Genomic DNA, 19,255 nt, shown 5'->3' on the forward strand with positions numbered 1-19,255 from the left:
TACCAAATTAATCTTTATTACTACTATTTTTAAAGATCTCACTATTCATTAATACAAAATATAAATATTTATAATATTTAATAAACTAAACAAAGACAACAAATTAAAAAAAAATATCAATAATTTCTCACATGCCTAGTGATATAATAGGGATTAAAAAAATATTTGTTTTTAATTGAATGCGTCACCTACTACCACTAACAAGTTGGCTTTCATTAGATCTCTTTAGCCACCATCACATTCATGGTAAATCAAACATAATTGCACATAAAAGAAGTCAACCTGAAGAGTAGTGGTCAAGTCTAATCAACCAAGTAATTATTTATTTAAATTTTTTTTCTAAAAAGAATTTAAACAAATAGATTCAATATAATCACCTATATAACTTCTTTTAAATTTTATCATTTAAATATAGTATATGATGTTTTGTTATATGTAATTTTCTTTTCGCAATAAAATAAAGTGGACTACTTATATGAGAATTTATATATATTTAAAAGATTAATTGAACTAAGATATCAAATTTAATACAAAAAAGGTTTATACGATTTTTTTATATATAACAAAATACTCGTTATTTTAAAGTTTAAAAAAATATATTAATTTGATATCTGGACATGTTACTCCATTTTAATAAGAGCCTGCAAAATGGGTGGCCTCACCCAACAATAAAGTGGAAAATTTATGTCAGCCTTTCTTGACCCATGATCTAAATAGGCCATCAAAATTTGGCAACTCCCACTTTATATTTGGTAATTTTTTATCGATTAAAAAATTATATATATATATGTACCAGAGAGTGTCGGGCGCCGTACGAGGGGCGCCGAAGTGCCAGGCGCCGTACGAAGGACGCCCGAAATATCGAGACGCCCGAAATGCCGAGCGCCGTACGAGGGGCGCCGAAACGCCCGAAATGCCGGGCGCCGTACGAGGGGCGCCGAAGTGCCAGGCGCCGTACTTACGACAATGCCTGTACGCAATCGTAAAAGGCGCGCCGGAGGCTCATGCGTTGAAGAGCCGGCCCAAGATTGAACCTAGACCCGGTATAAACTCTCCTAACCCTCATGTAGCAGGGAGGAACACCTACCAACCGGGCCGAGCCTCTTTATAAGAAAAACTTTGAAGAACTCACAAGGAATCTTACCATCACAGAGCAGCCCGGCACAACAGCCACGGCATGAAATCTTGTCCGTTAGGTGACCTAAAGTCCTACGTTCACTACGTGCACTAGGACTTGGGGGGCTTGTGTATCTGCAAGGGCCGAACGCCGTACGGAAGGATCCATGTGGGCGAACGCCCAAGCTAATTGGGCGGATCTCCATGCGGACGAGGCGGACGCCCATATCATATGGGCGGACACGACGAGCAAAACCGGACGCCGTACGGAAGCGCCCACATGGGCGGATCCCGCATGGGCGGACCTTCGCGGACACGGCCAAGCGAAACCGGACGCAGTACCAAAGAGCCCGCATGGGCGGACCCACATGGGCGGATCTCCGTGCGCGCGAGGCAGACGCCCATTTCACATGGGCGGACGTCCACGCCCGCCAAAACACTAATCAACATGACTTAAGGAAAAGTAGCCTGGTTTAAAGGTAAGTAGAAATTAGAAGCTATCGGGCCGTTTTGGGCCGTGATTAACTTTTCACTAATCCCAAGCCCATAGCGAAAACTATAAATACAGGTCCACGGTGAGTGGTAGATAGGTTACATTGAATGCACATTTATTGCTACTACTGAAAATAGCCACTGCTCCGAAACTGACTTTGGCATTGGAGAATCTTTTGTAGGTCTCCACCCCTCCGGATCAAGAGGAGAACCAGAGCGCCAGGAGAGGATCCGCCAAGGAGACAAGACTACGGGAGGACTTGGAAGACTTGGAACCCCACAGCCCTACACATCCGAAACAATATATATATATATATATATATATATATATATATATATATATATATATATATATATAGTAAAATAGTTTATTTTTTTCTTTTAAATTATAACTATTGTTTTCAAAATGGGTGATTGGGTTGGTCTCAAGTCAGTTGGATCTCAATCACTAAACATAATGTCTTATAGTTGATACGTTTTAAGTTGGATCTCAATCACTAAACATAATGTCTTATAGTTGATACGTTTTAATTTATGTCACTGGTTTTTCAATTTGATATAACTAACCTTAGAAGAAAAAAAAGACTTGTGTCATTTTATCGTAAGATAAATCAAGTTTTTTTATTAGAAAATATATTTTTGTGAACTAGAACTAATATTTCACATTACAATTTTGAGGGCAATGGTTTGTAATATGAATAATATATTGATTCAAATTCTTCCAAATCATATATTTATGATGATATGAGAATATAGTATATTAAACATATAATTTATTATTAAAATAAGATAGTATTGATTTATTATTAATTATTATATATATATATATATATATATATATATATATATATATATTAAGACATTAAATGGTAAAAAAGTTAAGGAAAATTTTGTTACAACATGGGTTAAATATGTTTTTAGTTCATAAGCTATCAAACAAATTTGTTTTTAATCCCTCTTTTAAACTAAGGTACCTTTTAATTCTTATATTTTAAGAAAACCTTAATAAACGTGGCTAATCGTAGGGTGATATAGTGATACAGTCCTTGTTTTTCTTTTCGATTCAACGTATCCATCCTTGCATCTTCACCCACAACTTCTCTCCCTCCCTTCATCTTCCACTCTTCTTCCTCATCAAACCCCCTGTCGACGTCGCACACCTCTCCTCCTTGGCCACCACCACACACAGCCCATCATCCATTTTTTTTTATTTCTTCTAAATAATCCTGTTCGAATCCTCTGGAGTATTGAGCCATCAAAATTGACAGATGGAAATTTATCTAATGTGTTGTGATTTTATGAATTGAAGAGTTTTATGGCCATAAACCCGAATGGCAGGCTGCAGCTAGTGAGCCTTGCAGAGGGTCCAAATCAAGATGTTGAAGGTAGAAACATCAGGCGCGATGCCGTCAGCCACCATCTTGGAGTGTAGCGTTTTGACGAGCTTGAGCTTGTTGGCTTTGACGAGGAGGTTGAGGGCGACGATGTAGCTTGTTCAGACATAAACAGACAAACCTTGCCAGTTTCAAATTGCAAACGTTCATAAAATTGCATGTGGTTGAACCTTTAATGTTAGGTGGATGCTTCATATACAATGATTTTGAAATCCCTTCAATGAAACTTGCACCTCTGGTACTGGTTGAGGCCTTATTAACTGAGGCACTGGATGCATCAGTCATAGCAACATCGTGATCAAAAGGAGAAGCTGACCCATTTTCCTTAGAAGAAGTCTGTTCAGAAATAATTACAAAGCAGCAACAATATTTTGTTGAAGCCAATCATGAACTTGAGCAGCAGGAACAGGAACAACATGCATGTCAGGGTCTAAATTTGCAAAAAAGGGAGAAAATTGACTGAAAGAATTTCCTTAAGATCCCTTGTCACCAAACTGAATTAGAAACCCAAGGTGCTCAAAACTATCCATGGTTAAAACCTATCAATTAAGCAAAAAGAATATCAAGATAATAAACTAAAAAAACACAAATTTGATTCAATAAAAAATAAATTGCTGTAATGAAACATTTAATCAAAGACAAGTTAAAAAAGGTTCAAAAATTCCTATATCTTTCCATCCAGTAACAAACTAGATGACCTTAGGCTACACAGTCAATTATACTTGGGAGGGAAAAACTTAGAAATGCACCACTTCCTACAACTACCACGTCCTAATTAAAAGGTTGAGGGCGACGCCATCAGCCACCATCTTGGAGTGCAGCGTTTCGACGAGCTTGAGCTTGTTGGCTTTGAAGAGGAGGTTGAGGGCAACATTGTAGAAGCGCGTGCGGGGTTTGAGGGCGAAGTCGCATTCCATGAGGTGGATGACAACGTCGATTTCAGCGTGGAGTTCAAAGTTGGCATATGTTTCAAGGAATGAGGAAGGTGGACTCGTCGACGGGACACAGAGGAGTGCATCTGGTTGAGAAGAGATAGCATTGAGTTGACGGAGCCGACTCGACCTAGTTGGCCCAGGAGCTCGTGGAAGATTAGGGGTGGGTCGAGTAATTGGGCTGGGTAGAGGCCCATTGGAAGAGGCGGAGCGGGGCTGGCGGTGGAGGAGGTCGAGTAGTGAGGAAGAGTGGAAGATGGAGGGAGGGAGAGAGAGAAGGTGAGGGTGAAGATGCAAGTAAAGAGATGTTAAACTCGAAAAAAAAAATGAGCGTGGTGTGCCAAGTTAGCCACGTAAGCTTATCTTTAATGCTGGTTAGTTTTGAAGGACCAAAAGTTAAAGTTTCGTTAATGAGGAAAACTAAAATGTATCTTACCTTATAAGAAGAATTAAAAACAAATTTGTTTGATAGTTTAGAGACTAAAATCATATTTAACCCTCAAAATAATTGTGTGAACAAAATCTGTTTAGTTTGTAAAGCAACGCAAATATTTGCTATGACACGAGGCCTTGGCCCCTAATTTTTTTATATTTATATATGATTTGAACTATTTTTTTAAATTTTAAATATTTTTAATACATTTTATATATTTATCCTCTTCTAAAAATTTTATATACCTATTTAAAAACTTTGATATATCTAAAATATTTTTTGAATATCCGGTGAATATTATAATTAATACATAAACACTCTGGTTTATATATATATATATATATATATATATATATATATATATATATATATATATATATAATCTATTTTAACTGAAAAATAAGATTGTAAATTTTATACTTTTTATTTTATTTTAAACGGGAAAATTGAGAAATTGTAAAATTAAGAAATTTCTTCTAATATGTACAAACCAACTCCAACATGCCAAAACCAGAAAATATTCCACTACAAATATGAATCTGCAAACAGATAGAAAGCTAAATAATTACATAAGATTTGGAGTCTGTATCAAAGGCACGTTTCTGTGCTATGTAATCACTATGATCACACATGAACTACGACCATGATCACAGAGTGTTCAAGAACATACGATATATATATAGTTTCTTATTACCTTAGTTTAAATCAACACAGGCACCTGCATTCAGCTGGTAAATCTTCTGACATACGGAAATTAGGAGCAAAGTTGCACATGAAAGAATATTATAGCAAGTAGCTCCAACTGTGTGATGAGTCATTCAAGAAGGAGAACAATCAAAGAGACACAACACCTATTATACATGAGTTGAATTTGAACATCAATTTCTTCAATTTTACGATGTTAAACTTTCTTATTTTCAGGTGGGACTTATTCTCAAACTAAGTTTGCAGAAAATGAAGCTTATTTTTCTTAGTTTCATATACTCTAGGAATCAAAGTCATACGTTGTTTACATTCTTCTTTCATTTTCTAATACGTCTTTTAAGACAAAACCATGAAAACAACGTTTTAAAACTGGCAATACTTATATACTGATATAAATGATGTCATTCTACGAACTTGGATCAAAACATGAAATAGAAACAAAACGTAAACGTGGCATATGCTGGTGAAAACCGCACATTCTTCCAATTTATCAGCGACAGCAAATATGGTGCACGACTGCAACGTGTTTTTCTCAATCATTATCTTCTCAGTTGTGATCTCCACATAAAAACACACTTTTCTTTCTCATTTTTTCTCAGGCGTGGCTACAATAGTGAAAGAGGGAGTCTCAGGTAATGAATTTCTAACCAAAGTTTTATGGAGTTCTAGTAAGTGTGGACCGAGATGGGTTAATTGAGTGTTATCATTGTGTTTCCTTCTCGTCATTTATTTAAATATTTTGAAAGAATAATCACAGAAGTTTTATCATTGATTTATTATCAAAGTGAAACTGTTCACTGTTTGGTTTCCATCACCAACGATGATCTTGTATTGTGCAGTTTGAAGACAACATTTTGCATTGAAGTTTAAGGTCTCTATAACAAGAAGGAAAATAAGGTTATCTAGTTATAGTGAAAAGGAAGAGATACTAATGGAAGATTCCAAAAGAGTAGAGGAGCTCAAAGCTTTTGATGATACAAAACTTGGTGTGAAAGGACTTGTTGACGAAGGCATCACCAAGATCCCTAGCATATTCCATCACCCACTTGATAATATCAAGAGGGTCTCAGAATCAGGCCATAAAGATTACACTATTCCTATTATTGACCTTGGAAGGATCCATGAAGATAGTGGTGAACGGAAAAGGGTGGTTGAGAGAGTGAAAGAAGCATCAGAGACATGGGGTTTCTTTCAGATTGTGAATCATGGCATCCCAGTGAGCACTCTGGAGGAGATGTTAGATGGGGTGGTAAGATTTTTTGAGCAAGATAGTGACGTGAAAAAGGAATTTTATACTCGTGATAAGAAACCTTTTATCTTTAACAGCAATTTCAATCTATATTCCAATGCTCCAGCTAATTGGAAAGACACTTTCATCTGTGACCGTACTACTGATCTCCCTACACTAGGAGACTTACCATATGTATGCAGGTGTGTGTTCCAGTTTTTTCTGTCTTTCACCTGTTTGTGATAATGTTCCTAATTTGATGATTCTTTAGTTTTCAGGTGTGTGTTTCAGTTTTTTCTGTCTTTCACCTGTTTGTGCTAATGATTCTTTAGTTTTGTTGAAAATAATTGAAGTATGAGTCTATGAATAGTATTAACTTTGTTTGTTTGTAGAGACATACTTGTGGAATACACAGATGAAGTGTCAAAATTGGGAAGTTTATTGTTTGAATTACTATCAGAAGGTCTTGGTTTGGATCGAACTTACTTAGCTGATATTGGGTGCAATGGGGGACTGTACGCTGTTGGGCATTACTATCCACCCTGTCCAGAACCAGAATTAACTATGGGAATAACAAAGCATGCTGATGTTGATTTCATCACAGTGCTTCTACAAAACCAAATTGGTGGCCTCCAAGTTCTTCATCAGGACATGTGGATCGATTTGCCCCCTTTACCTGAGGCTCTTGTTGTTAACATTGGTGATTTTTTGCAGGTATGCTTCTGCATTTTCTTCTTTTTCACTTGAATACAGGAAAAGTTAACATTACTTATAAATTAGCAGAAATGAAGAGTGAATGAGCCAAGAACTTTACTTTGGTTTCTCTCGTTTTATTCAACTTAATTTTAGATGATTCAAGATACTATAGATAAAATAGAATTTATAACATATTTAGGTGCTTAGGTGCAGATCTTAGCCTACAGTTTACTACAGATAAAATCGAATTTATAGCATATTTAAGTGCAGATCTTATCTTACAGTTTTTACTATAAATTATCATCTTATCATTCTTTAGTTAATGTGAGACTTAGTAAATGATGTAAATGATTATGATGACTAATTTAATGTAAGACTTCGTAAATGATTATGATGACTGGTCTTATATTTAGTTAATGTAAATCTTTAGGTAATGTAAGATTTTAGTTAATGTAAGACTTCTTAAATGATTATAATGACTGATTTTATCTTTAGTTAATGTATGACTTTAGTTAAGTTAATGTAAGACTTTGTTAATGTGAGACTTGGTAAATGATTATGATGACTGATGTAGAATATTTTTGAACACCAGCTTCTCTCAAATGACAGATTCAAGAGTGCTCAACATAGAGTACTTGCCAACCGTGTTAGTCCAAGAGTTTCTATTGCATGCTTTCTAACAACAAGTTCTCATTCAAATGCAAGGATTTATGGTCCCATCAAGGAGTTATTATCAGAAGAAAATCCTGCAAAATACAGAGAATTTTCGGTTCCAGAGTTTTTAGCTCACTACCGTAAATGTGCGAATCAAATTCCTCCTCTGATGCATTTTAGGATTTGAGTACAACTTATTTGTATTGAAGATAGTACTTGTCAAATACTTTGCTTTTTTCTCTTCTCGTGTTTGAAACTTCATCAAGTATTTCAATGTCTTCTCATGATTGTTGAAAGATTGTTCATTTCTGTTAAAAGTATATCCTCACCAGCAATGTGAGGTTGAATGGGTGGAATTTCAAAACTCACCAACTTTTGTCTAAGATCACAGCAGAACAATGAACCAATATAAAACGAATTATATCAATGATGATATAAAATATATTTATGACAAACCCAATATTTTTTACATACATTTTTTATTTATTTAGAATTACACTTAACCCATTATTCAAGGGTAATTTTTTATTATAAGATATTTTCTGAAAGATCCATGTTAAATATGATTTATGCACTTTATTAAATTGCATGAATGGCGAATTAGAAAAATAAGTTGGTTTATGCAAGTATAGGTAGATTTACTCTACAAATCTTTCTGTATAAACCAAATCACCTTAAAAGTAAGAAATTGAAAGTGAAATTTTGTTTTACTAACTGGATAATATTCATACGTTTTTGTTCAATAGAATTTAACTTATTTTGTATTAATTCTTAATAAATATTAAATTTAAAAAGGTGATATATATTTAAAAAAAAAACATTATTTTAATAATCTCTTATGTAATGTCAAATCAATTCTTAAAATTACATTTTTAATCGCAAAAACAGTTCTAGGAAACATACTAGTAAATCATACCTGTTGGACTTCTTATATAGTTTTTTCCGACTTAAGAATTCCTCTCACATCTAATGAACAAACGAGTAATTTATCAAAAATTATATCAAGGATATACTTATGCTAGAAGTCTTTTGTTTTTCTTTACAAAAAAACAATACTGTTTGGTTTTATTTGAGTAAATTACTCTCGTTTTACATCTCAATCATCAAAATGCTTAAGGATAATCTTTTCATCCCTTTGAAGGCACATAATTATAGATTTTAACAACATATTCATAATTTTCATAACAATAATAGAAATAAATAATGTGTTTATGAATGCATGAATCAATAAGAGCAAAATGAACACAATTTTTTAAGAAATATTACAAAAAAACATGATTAGAAGTCTTCTTCACCTTAAAAATGTCTTTATTTTTTTTCTTTAATATTTCATAAAACACATGTTAGGATTTCTTCATTTGAGAGGTTTTTCCTTCCTTTTTAATTTTCGTCATGCATTTCTAAAATTTTAATATTGCCTTTTTATTAACCATTAACGGTTTTCAAAAGTTAATTAAGACTTCACTAACTTTTGAAAATTGATTAAGGTTTCAACTGTTTTGAAAAATTATTGGTTAATCAAAGAGATAATGTTAACACTTTGGAGATGTAGGACGAAAATTAAGAAATGCAGGAAGAATCTCTCTTCTCACTTACATAAAAAATTTTGAAAAAAATATAACATTATAAACTTACAAAGCTCAATAAAAAAAATATGAAAGAAAGATTTATGTATGTTGGGTTTACAAAAGAAAGAGATTATTAAAAAAAATACAACATTATTAAAATCTAAGTCTGACTATATATTGATATCATTTTTCAACTTAAAACTTTTAACGCAATAAATTAATAACTCTTCATCATCATCATTAATAAAAAAAAGTTTGTGATACTAACATGGTGAGGCTAAGTCCTTATGTTTTTGTAGCAATATTCAACCCGTTAAGGCAAAAACTATGGCGTGGAGGAAGGCTATAACTTGGCTTGTTGACTTGAATATCAACAAAATTATCTTTAAGATGAAACCACACATTGAGTTAGGTTTGTTAAATTTGTGTATACAGAAAATATTTTTCTTTTCAAACCTTGATATAAATTTACTTTTTCATGAAATATCAAATTGCACATGAGAGATTATTATTAGTGAAATGAGATCGACCACTTTTTGAGTGAAAGAAAAAGCTGTAAAATTCAGAAAACTTGTAATATTAATATAGTTAAGTTTTTCTTTTCTATAATTAAGATCCAATGTTAAAATATGCATAGTGACATTGATCTTAAATCAGGTAATTAAAATTTAGGGTTTTAAATTTTACTTTTTTGGATGAAAAAAATTGATGAATAATTCTCATTACTATCATTTGTGCTAATATATAGATCATAAGTGTCCTTTTATTAGGTAATAAGCATGGTGGAAACGCTGAAGTGCATCCACAAGTTATTGAATGAAAAAGTTTAAATGGCATATTAAAAAGTACTTAACTGATAAAATCTTTCATATCGTTATCATGGTCCTCATAAATAAAGTGAATTTATGATGAATTGCTAACATTAATTGTTCATAGTCCTCTCTCTCTCTCTCTCTCTCTCTCTCTCTGCTCCATCATCTCTTCAGTCTGTGTTGTTCCTTTCTTCTGTCTAGTTTGTTGGGTTGTGTTAAGCCAGATTCAAATTTCAACTTGGAATCTCTGATTTGTCCTATTCTTCTTTTTTCTCCCCTTTGGGTCTCTATTTCTGTGCCTTATCTTTCTGTTTGTTTGTGACTTTGTGTGGTGTGTGATGGGGGTGTGAAGTTGATGTTAAAAGTCTCACCTTTCGATCCATTGATGGTTTGTTCTGTCCTTTGGACTGAAATCTGAAAATGTGTGTTCATTGTTAGGCATTGAGGGGCTGATCATTGATTTGATTTGGCGGAGAAAGAAGATGAATTGTTGTGGGGCTCCTGGTTCCGTTCTTGCACTGGTTCTTAGGATGACACAGTTCACTTTTGCTGCTGGGTCAATTGCTTCCATGGCCACCACATCCAGATTCTTTAATTTGACTGCCTTTTGGTAATCAGTCAATTCCCTTCTCCTCTCATTCAAGCCAAGATTTTGTTTTTCTTCTGCAAAACTCCATCCTGCACTTATTTCAGTTTGGTCTGAGTTTCATGAATGACTGTTGTGTTCTCAAAATAAATTACCCATATTATATGTTTTTCTATTGTTTATGCTTGCTTCATCCTCAATGCTGAACGTGTCTGAATGACAGAGATTTTATGAGTGTTGTGTTCCCAAAAGACATTAATCGTGTCATACGTTAGTAGATTGTTTTCTGATTGCTTCATCTTAATTGCTGAATATGTATGGATGTCAATGCATTCAACCAATTTGAACCATTGGACAAATGACTCATATATGGGATGTTGAATCTTCCGATATTCATCCAACAGTTATGATTTATGAATGTGTGGATTCAGTAAATTGCAATTAGTGGCTTCGTGAGATTGCACTCTGCTTGCTTTTGTTTTTCATATTGTGAGGAGATATTTGAACTATTCAATTCCAAATTACTGTGAGGCACCGAAGATGTATACTTTGATTTACCTTATAAGGAAAAAATGCCTTACCACTGACTACTTAGGTCCAATAAGTGATTTTGTTGCAGGAAATTAATTAGTTGGTATTTTGATTAGCAAATGATGAACACTAATTTTGATGTTTTAAAATATATTAAAAAGATTTCTAAAGTACCAACATCATTGTATTATTAATACTCAGCAGAGGACAACATAAAAAATCCAGTAAAGAGTCTGGACTTGTTCAGAAGAGGCTCTCCTCCGTCAATTTTTTCCTCTTCCCTATAAAGAGGAAATGGATTTCACTTCAAGATCACGATGCATTTCTTCGAGGACTTTATGCTTGAATGCTAGAATTGAAGAAACATCTGAATGTGTCTTTATGTACTTTGGCTCTTTGCGCAAATGATGGCTGATCTGGCAGCTTGGTACAAGAAACTAAGAAACCAGCCTCGGTCAAGATGAAGGAAGTGCTTGCATGGAAAGGAGGTCTGCAGTTGAACCTCAATGGAGGGAGACTGTGATAGACCTCCTACTAATTATATTGCTTTCTATTCAATTTTATGTTATTTCTTTTCCTAGACAACAAATAAAACATGTCTCATGAAGCTTTTTGCTTTTTCTGATGAAGTGGTGATCAAGAAATTAACCTTGCATTGTTCATGAATACTTCAATAGCAATGCATGTATGTTGGATATATCATATAACTCAAAAGCTGACTGTTCCATTGGTAATTATACAGTTATTTGATAGCTTCAATGGGATTACAAATCATTTGGAGTTTTTTGCTAGCTTTATTGGATTTGTTTTCTTTGGTGAGAAAACAGTCTCTTCTCAGTCCAGTACTAATCAGCCTCTTTGTAGTTGGAGATTGGGTTAGTCTCTTAGCCAACCTATACTCTTCCCAACTTTTGCATGTTTGGATAATCTTTATATCTCTTTCAAAAGTATGATTAGCCTGTTACAGACAGTAGCACTTAGTTGTACAGTTATGATGTTTATCATTTGACAAGTTTTGTCCTTGACCACTGTCCATGCTCCACAGGTGACAGCAACACTGTCTCTAGCAGCAGCTTCTGCCTCAGCTGGCATAACAGTTTTGTACTTTCATGATCTGGGACACTGCCACTTTGGAGAGGAGTGTCAGAAGTACCAGGTTTCTGTGGCACTAGCATTCCTAAGCTGGTTTTCAACTTCATTATCATCTGTAATTATGTTTTGGCTACTAGCTGGCAGATAAGATAAAAGTGTTGCTCTTTCTTGAAAATTTTCCACAAGTTTCTCTCATCTGATTGAAAATTATCTTTTGATGCTGTTGATAGGAGGGAATCACTTTAGTTCTGCACTCTGAAATTTAACTGGGGTAGCTTCAGAATGCAGATTGTAAAAGGGAGGAAAAATGTATATATGATTTTGCCTTGCTAAGATATAAACCAGTGTCTACCACAAAGCTTAGATTCAGCTGCTTGAGATGTTTATTTTCCACTTACTTCATCTTTTAAGTATTGGTTAGAGATATTTAGAGCATGTTCAAATACATAGTTAGAAGCACTTTTTAGTATATTTTCAATTCTCAAAAGTTACTTCTAACTTGTATTCAAACAGATCCTTAATACTTGAAAAGGCAGATGCAGTTATGTTTATCCCCTTCTAATTTTTGTGGATATAACTTAAAAAACATTAAATAGAAAACATTTCCCTTTAAAGTAAAACCATAAATTTACACATAAAAGTTAAACAAATTCTTAAGAAAAATTCTTTTGAAAACTGATTAAAGAAAAATTAAAAAAAAAAAATGACTGTTTTTTTCAAGCTTTATGAAATTTTAAATCTCCAGAACGAGATTGACTATATATTTTTTGAAAAGACGTGGGACAGTAAAATAATAGAAAGTAATCTGAAAAAAGAAATGGTTCAAAAAGTTAATTATATATTTATAATTTTTGTGAGAAACATCTTTATTATTAATTATATTATATGTAGTATTATGTTTATAATTATATATTTATAATTTATGCTATTATTTATGTAAGTCAATCATAATAAAAAATTGTTGTTTCTTCCTTCTTTTAACCATACAGTCTGCAAAGTTTTAGACAAAATTATATATTTATTTGAAAATAAATTTTGTATATTGTTCATAATTACATCTAACTTATTGAACCAAATCAAAAGACCAAAACTATTAAAGGATGATATGAAATTGTTAACACAAAATTATTAAAGGATGATATGAGATTGTTCGCACAAAATTATTAAAGGATGATGTGAAAAATTTTCACACAAATATATTAACTGTAAGATTCACATTTTAAAATTTATTGTGAGTCTAACGTTAGATAAAAATAAGAAAATTAAACGTTATATAAATATAATGATTAAAACTCATAAATTTTTTAATAAATTTATTATTTTAGTTATTTTTATTAGAAATAGTGTTAACTTTAGATTAAGTGTCATATATGTTATTGTTTTCTTAGTAAGCAAGTAGATTAACAGAAAGTTTCATTATTATCCTGTAAATTATTCTTTTGAAATATATACATATATACCGTTATAAATATATAAATAGATAGGTAATTAATACAATAAATTAAGATTTTATTGTGGAAAGAAAACAAAGGATTATTTAAACTCATTCAAAGTCAAAGGATTCGTAAAAATAAATTATTGAGACTTATCATGGAATGCATAAACAATAAATGGCATAGGGAACGAAAATATTTGGTTATCAATTACCCAAAATTAATTATTCTCTTTAAAAATCAGTGGTTGACTTTTTCTCATAAAGTTACCTTAATTTGGAACCTTACTCTTAAGAAAAATGAGGGAAATTATGTTTTGTTTCTAAAAGATGTTAATGAATTATACTTATTTGACAACACTTAATACTTTTTAGATTAAAATTGTAATTTATCAAATAAATAATATTATTTTCACATTTTTACTTATATGAAATATAAGATTTTAAAATGAATAAAGACCAACCATTTATACAAAATGGTGTGGTTAAAATGATTTCCTTTTTATCTTTTCATACAACTTGCATAAAGATTATGTTAAATTTTATATATCATGATTTATGATCTATGATTCTAAAAGAGATACACAAACACAATTTTGATAGGATATCCTAAAATTGTCACATGGAAAGTGCACTTTTAATCAGCACCAAATCCTGATTAAATAATTATTTCTTCATTTGACATAATGAAGCATAGTGGTGTAGGGAAGTTGAGAATCATATCATCCACATATATAATTGATAAATACTTTAAACCATTAATGGAATAATCACTATAAAATAGTATATAAAGTTGAGGTACCACCTAAAACAGTCAAAATAAAGTGGTTGATTGTTAATAAGTCCAAGTGCCTTTTATTGGAATCACATCAACATATTCTATAATGGAAACTATATTATTTTTTAAAGAAGAAAAATAAATGAAATTATTCACATGGAAAACACATTTTAGCTTTAGTTAAAAAAATCCAGAACTTAATTAATGTAGGAAATGTAGTTAATTGCAATTTTAATTCCCATAATTTTGTTTATGTAAGATTTTAGTACGCTTTTTTTTTATTATAGATTAATTAAGTCATTCTAGTATTAAAATTAAGAAAATTCAGGCTTTCTATGGTTTTTCTACTAACTATGACTCTCAATAATTCATTTTCTAAATATATATGTAAGGTTTGTAATAAGTTTGAGATATAAAATACTTTAAAATTTATAGTATTTTTCCTAGATAATTTGCAAAAAAAATTAAAAGTATTTTATAATATCAAATAAATATTTTTTAAAACTCGTGTAGCTCAGAAAACATCTAAACTATGTTAATTACCTCAAAAACATTTATCATTAATCATCACATTAAAAATTTATTGAAAAAGAAAAGCAAATAACAAAATATTGCAGACCAAACTAAACTATTTTGCATGAATTTATTGTTTTTTCATTGGTAAACTTCAGATAAAAGAAAATTTTAAGTAACCTAATCAACCAATTTTTGTTAATGATTTCTTGGTTTTTAAACAAGTTAAATGATAGGTTAAGTGGTATAATGTAATCCATATAACTAACATAAACTAGTAAAATAATAGTGATTATCGTAATTTAATCAACTGAAGCAAAACATCAGATTTCCAAATGAAGATCAGTCATCCACAAAACATACTCCCTATCAGTAACATAGTCACCAAAAAAATGTGGAATTTTGAGAGCTACTGTGAAGCAAAGAATTGGGCAATTTACATTGGACATCAATAGTTTTCATGTCATAGCCATCATAGTTTTACTTGTATAACTATTTAGCACATTATAGCAAGTAAAAAGGGTGAAAAAGAATCAAAGCAATGACAGTATTTACATGTCAATACTTTGAGAGTGTTGTGAAATGATGCAGAGGCATAACAGAAGCAACACTATGCTGCAGGAGGCCTAAGCTCATGATCTTGGGATGTATCTCTGGCAGACTGAGGAAGATATTGCCACATTGGAATGTAGCCATAGTTTGGATAAACAGCCATCTTGTTCACCCCTGCTTGATATGCAGCAGCAGCAGCTACAGGGGGTGCCATAAACCCTGCTGGAGCAATGGCCAGGGATTTCAACTGCTTCTCAATCCTTTCCTTATCTGCTTTCAGAACAAGTTTCTCTTCACGAAGTTCGTTTTTCTCGGCCTGTTCAAACAAATAAATTCTGTAACTTTGACTTTAACACTAAGGCAATGTTGGAGAGTTTGAACTCCTAAGATGTTTTCTTCAATGAAACAAAGAAAGATAATTTAAATCGGTTGAAAATTCCATGAAATTGAGAAGTATCACTTTATAAACTTGAACATTTTATAAAATTGAGTAAGGTTTAAATCTCTTTACTAAGAGAAACTATACATGAAATTACATTTAAAATATTACTTTATAAAACATAACTGAAAGGCAGAAGTATCACAATCCCTGATTTACTTATTTTCAAACATGAACTACACATGCTAGTCATGCATAAAACTGGAAGAACATGAAAATATTGATAGGCAGAATCAACAGAAGTTGCATAACTAACTCGAGGAAGGGCTAGCTGAATGCAGACAACAAAAGAAACAAACAAAATTAAATCAGAAGTAAATAATTCCATCAACATAGGATGCAGTGACATTACAAAGACTATGTTAAAATAATTCATAAACCTTGTTACTGAGAGGGTTTAATTTAAAATATAATCCTCGTCTAAGACAAAAACAGTAAAATGGACAAGCATCCAAAAGCAATGAGCATAAAATTACCACTTTTGCTCTAAAAGGATAAAAAAGAACCACTGCACGAATATTACAATACCCGTTTTTTTTAAGGAACATAATCAGAGAGGTAAATGTAACAGACCTCGCTAGCAACTCTTTTCAATCAACTTTTACTAATTCATAAGCTGCTTAATTTCAGAACCACTAATTATTTTTCTTCTCCATGCAGAAAAGGACCACCTTACTAAATGCTTTGTTGGCGTGCATTCTGACATCAAGTGTATGCGAAAATCACATTATTTCACCACTACTTACAACAGGACTCATGAAATTTAGCTGTGCAAATGATATAACCACTGGTGTAACGTGAAGCTTGAAGCCCTCTAAGCCTTCTTCGGGAGAAATAAGTAGAAAACAAAACAAATGATAAAGTCTAATCATTTTAAGATGAAAAGCTTCTGATAGTTTCACCAAAGTCAAATTCATTTTCTTTCCAAGAATGAAGTATGTAGAGAGCCCAACATTTCAAAGAAAACTAATCCAAAATGCAGTAAGAGAAATAAATATTCAACTCACTACAGAATATGTCTGAAACAATACTGACCTTCAAACATTTTATTTCCTCTAATAATTTTTCGTTTTTTGTTTTGAGTTCCTGAGCTTCGGACTTAAGTTGGCTCAAGACTCTGATAGCATCATCAAGTATAGATGGTTTATCTGTTCTCACAGGTCTCCCAGGTTCCAAAACAGAGCTCAGGTCACAGAACCTGCAAAAAGTCACAATCAAGTTCTTCCCTTTTGTCATTAAAAGCAGCAAAAACACAATACAAAGCAGGAAGAGTTGATTGTTACATGAGTATCTAACATACCTGGTGATCTTGAGTATCTAGAAACTAAGATCACTTTTCCAATAACCATAGAAAGTTATCAAAGAAATGTAACAACTGGTAATTAATGCAAGTTGGTATTGCCTTGTGCTCAGAGAAGTCATATGCCTAACGATAATCTTTGAATTGGATGAGAGAGTTGTAAATTTCACACATTCAGTGTACCACATACATGCGATGCATCTAACTCAAGTATCTAAAACAACAATGCGTGAAACACAACCTAAATGTGTGAAGAAACCAGAAATTAATGGGGAGAGTATAGATTCCTTATGCAACAGCTACAGGAAAAGCTAAAAGTTCAGCCAGTACTCTGTGACATCAACTATAAATTCAATATATAAAAGCGTGCATGCCTTTCATTGAGTCTCTCCCTCCGCAATTTCTCACGGCATGCTTTTGATCCCGCCTTACAGCATGAATCAGTACGCCCCCTACAAATGATTTGCAACAAATTGATCACAAAAGCAATTATTCAAAAGGCAGCATCACTACTCCAACAAAAACACAAAAAAGAAAGGCAACTCAACCAATTCTGTTAAAGCATAAGCTTGAGATTCAACGGGTGTCTGAGAGACTACATCAGATACATGTACAACAATCATGCATGCTTTAAAGTTCGCATCTTTTTGTTAACGAATGAAATTACAAAAAGATAGTCTATGGAGTCAAAACAATATTTTCATCAACTTTTCATAACAGTAACTACATCATCACATAGTACATCACTTCAAAAGCAACAAGCAAGATACCTCTTCTTGGTGTTCTCCTCACAAGCAACAGCATCATCTGGAATTTCAATTTCAGTGCTCAAACTTGCAAAAAGAGGAAAAAAGAAAACGTGTCAGCCATGCCACACAAAATATTAAGCAAAGACAACACCCATCATCTATTGTCCTACCATGTAATTAGGCTACAATAATCCGTAGACACCAAGTTTGCTACACAACATTAAGCAAAGACAATATTCATAATCTCTAGTGTGATTTGGCTAGATGCATCAATAGACACCACTAGCTCTATATACAAAAAAAAATAAAAAATAATTTTTCAGTATCTTACATTTCCCAGTACAAAAGCAACAACAAAATTCAAAATAATTTATAAACAAAAGGAGTTGAATCACCCCAAAAAGAACAATCAATCCTATTCATTACCATACATCAGGGCAATAAGAAAAATAACAAAAACACTGATGAACTTTGTTTTCCCTCTAAGTAACAAAACACAAAAATATATAACACAACAACAATTAAAACCTGGGAGCTAATGCACCATTCGAATCAAATTCCATATCAGAGTACATCAGAAAATACGAATCCAACCATGCAATATCAAATTCCGCAAAAAACAGCAATAATCTTTCACCACACATCGCCAAATCAACAACATTTTTTTAAAAAAAATGTTTAAAGGAATGAACTTGAGCTACTACAAAAATACAACGAACAAATCAATCAGTGATACAGATTAACATATAAAAAGGGTAATCTTAATTTTTCACCAAATCAAATAATCAATAGCATAAAGATCAACAATGAACCCCAAAAAAAAGAAACATGCAATCAAGAAATAAGAATAGTTAAAAATGAAAAGTTCATAAAAAGAAGAAAGAAACCTATGATTGGGCCAAAGGAAATCAGGGGGCGCTTGATCGATGAAAGAGTAATCGAGAAAATCCCAACAGCTGCTATCACCTAAGGAATCCATTTGCGGTTGCCACTTCTTTTAACCAAACCGCCCTATCTATCTTCTCTCACAACAAAACGCCTTCAAATATTCCCTACGCAAATAATAAGAACAGTATTTTGGCTTTTAGCATAGAAAATTTTCATTTCATGAAATCAAATTTATGATAAATTTAATATACAAATTATAAACATATAATTGATTATATTACCTAACTTATTTTTCATTTTTTTAATATATTTTTCATTTTTAAATGAAACATAAATTTGTTTATTTCTCAAATTTAAATATAGTT

The 19,255-nt window shown here is 32.4% G+C and overlaps 3 protein-coding genes across 3 annotated transcripts; 2 read left to right on the forward strand and 1 right to left on the reverse strand.

Annotated features, from left to right (window-relative positions):
* Positions 1-5,577: 5,577 nt before the first annotated feature.
* LOC124834296 (1-aminocyclopropane-1-carboxylate oxidase homolog 1-like) lies at positions 5,578-7,946 on the forward strand. The gene is made up of 4 exons (XM_047308965.2): positions 5,578-5,704; positions 5,912-6,503; positions 6,693-7,014; positions 7,589-7,946. Exons 2-4 carry the CDS (start codon positions 6,004-6,006, stop codon positions 7,835-7,837), a joined length of 1,071 nt encoding a protein of 356 aa, XP_047164921.1. The 5' UTR covers positions 5,578-5,704; positions 5,912-6,003; the 3' UTR covers positions 7,838-7,946.
* A 2,186-nt stretch (positions 7,947-10,132) lies between these two features.
* Positions 10,133-12,790, forward strand: LOC124834328 (CASP-like protein 5B3). The gene is made up of 3 exons (XM_047308994.2): positions 10,133-10,640; positions 11,890-12,022; positions 12,193-12,790. The coding sequence occupies exons 1-3, from the start codon at positions 10,513-10,515 to the stop codon at positions 12,385-12,387; spliced, it is 456 nt and encodes a 151-aa protein (XP_047164950.1). The 5' UTR covers positions 10,133-10,512; the 3' UTR covers positions 12,388-12,790.
* Positions 12,791-15,377: 2,587 nt separating this feature from the next.
* On the reverse strand, positions 15,378-19,063 carry LOC124834317 (transcription factor bHLH104-like). The gene is made up of 5 exons (XM_047308983.2): positions 18,890-19,063; positions 18,024-18,086; positions 17,628-17,705; positions 16,989-17,151; positions 15,378-15,830 (listed from the first exon to the last, which is right to left on the reverse strand). The coding sequence occupies exons 1-5, from the start codon at positions 18,979-18,981 to the stop codon at positions 15,573-15,575; spliced, it is 654 nt and encodes a 217-aa protein (XP_047164939.1). The 5' UTR covers positions 18,982-19,063; the 3' UTR covers positions 15,378-15,572.
* Positions 19,064-19,255: the final 192 nt, after the last annotated feature.

This window comes from Vigna umbellata, chromosome 8 (genome assembly GCF_029865625.1).
Source record: "Vigna umbellata cultivar VRB3 chromosome 8, Vumbellata_1.0, whole genome shotgun sequence".
Lineage (NCBI taxonomy): Eukaryota > Viridiplantae > Streptophyta > Magnoliopsida > Fabales > Fabaceae > Vigna > Vigna umbellata.

Bases quoted from the DNA above. Each gene is read 5' to 3' on its own strand.
- LOC124834296 (XM_047308965.2), top strand. From the start codon at position 6,004: ATGGAAGATTCCAAAAGAGTAGAGGAGCTCAAAGCTTTTGATGATACA. The intron at 6,504-6,692 runs GTGTGTGTTCCA...GTTTGTTTGTAG, and splicing joins GACTTACCATATGTATGCAG to AGACATACTTGTGGAATACA. The intron at 7,015-7,588 runs GTATGCTTCTGC...TTTGAACACCAG, and splicing joins ACATTGGTGATTTTTTGCAG to CTTCTCTCAAATGACAGATT.
- LOC124834328 (XM_047308994.2), top strand. From the start codon at position 10,513: ATGAATTGTTGTGGGGCTCCTGGTTCCGTTCTTGCACTGGTTCTTAGG. The intron at 10,641-11,889 runs GTAATCAGTCAA...GTAATTATACAG, and splicing joins TTTAATTTGACTGCCTTTTG to TTATTTGATAGCTTCAATGG. The intron at 12,023-12,192 runs GTTAGTCTCTTA...CATGCTCCACAG, and splicing joins TCTTTGTAGTTGGAGATTGG to GTGACAGCAACACTGTCTCT.
- LOC124834317 (XM_047308983.2), bottom strand. From the start codon at position 18,981: ATGGATTCCTTAGGTGATAGCAGCTGTTGGGATTTTCTCGATTACTCT. The intron at 18,087-18,889 runs GTTTCTTTCTTC...TCTTTTTGCAAG, and splicing joins TTCCTTTGGCCCAATCATAG to TTTGAGCACTGAAATTGAAA. The intron at 17,706-18,023 runs GTATCTTGCTTG...AATCATTTGTAG, and splicing joins GAGGAGAACACCAAGAAGAG to GGGGCGTACTGATTCATGCT.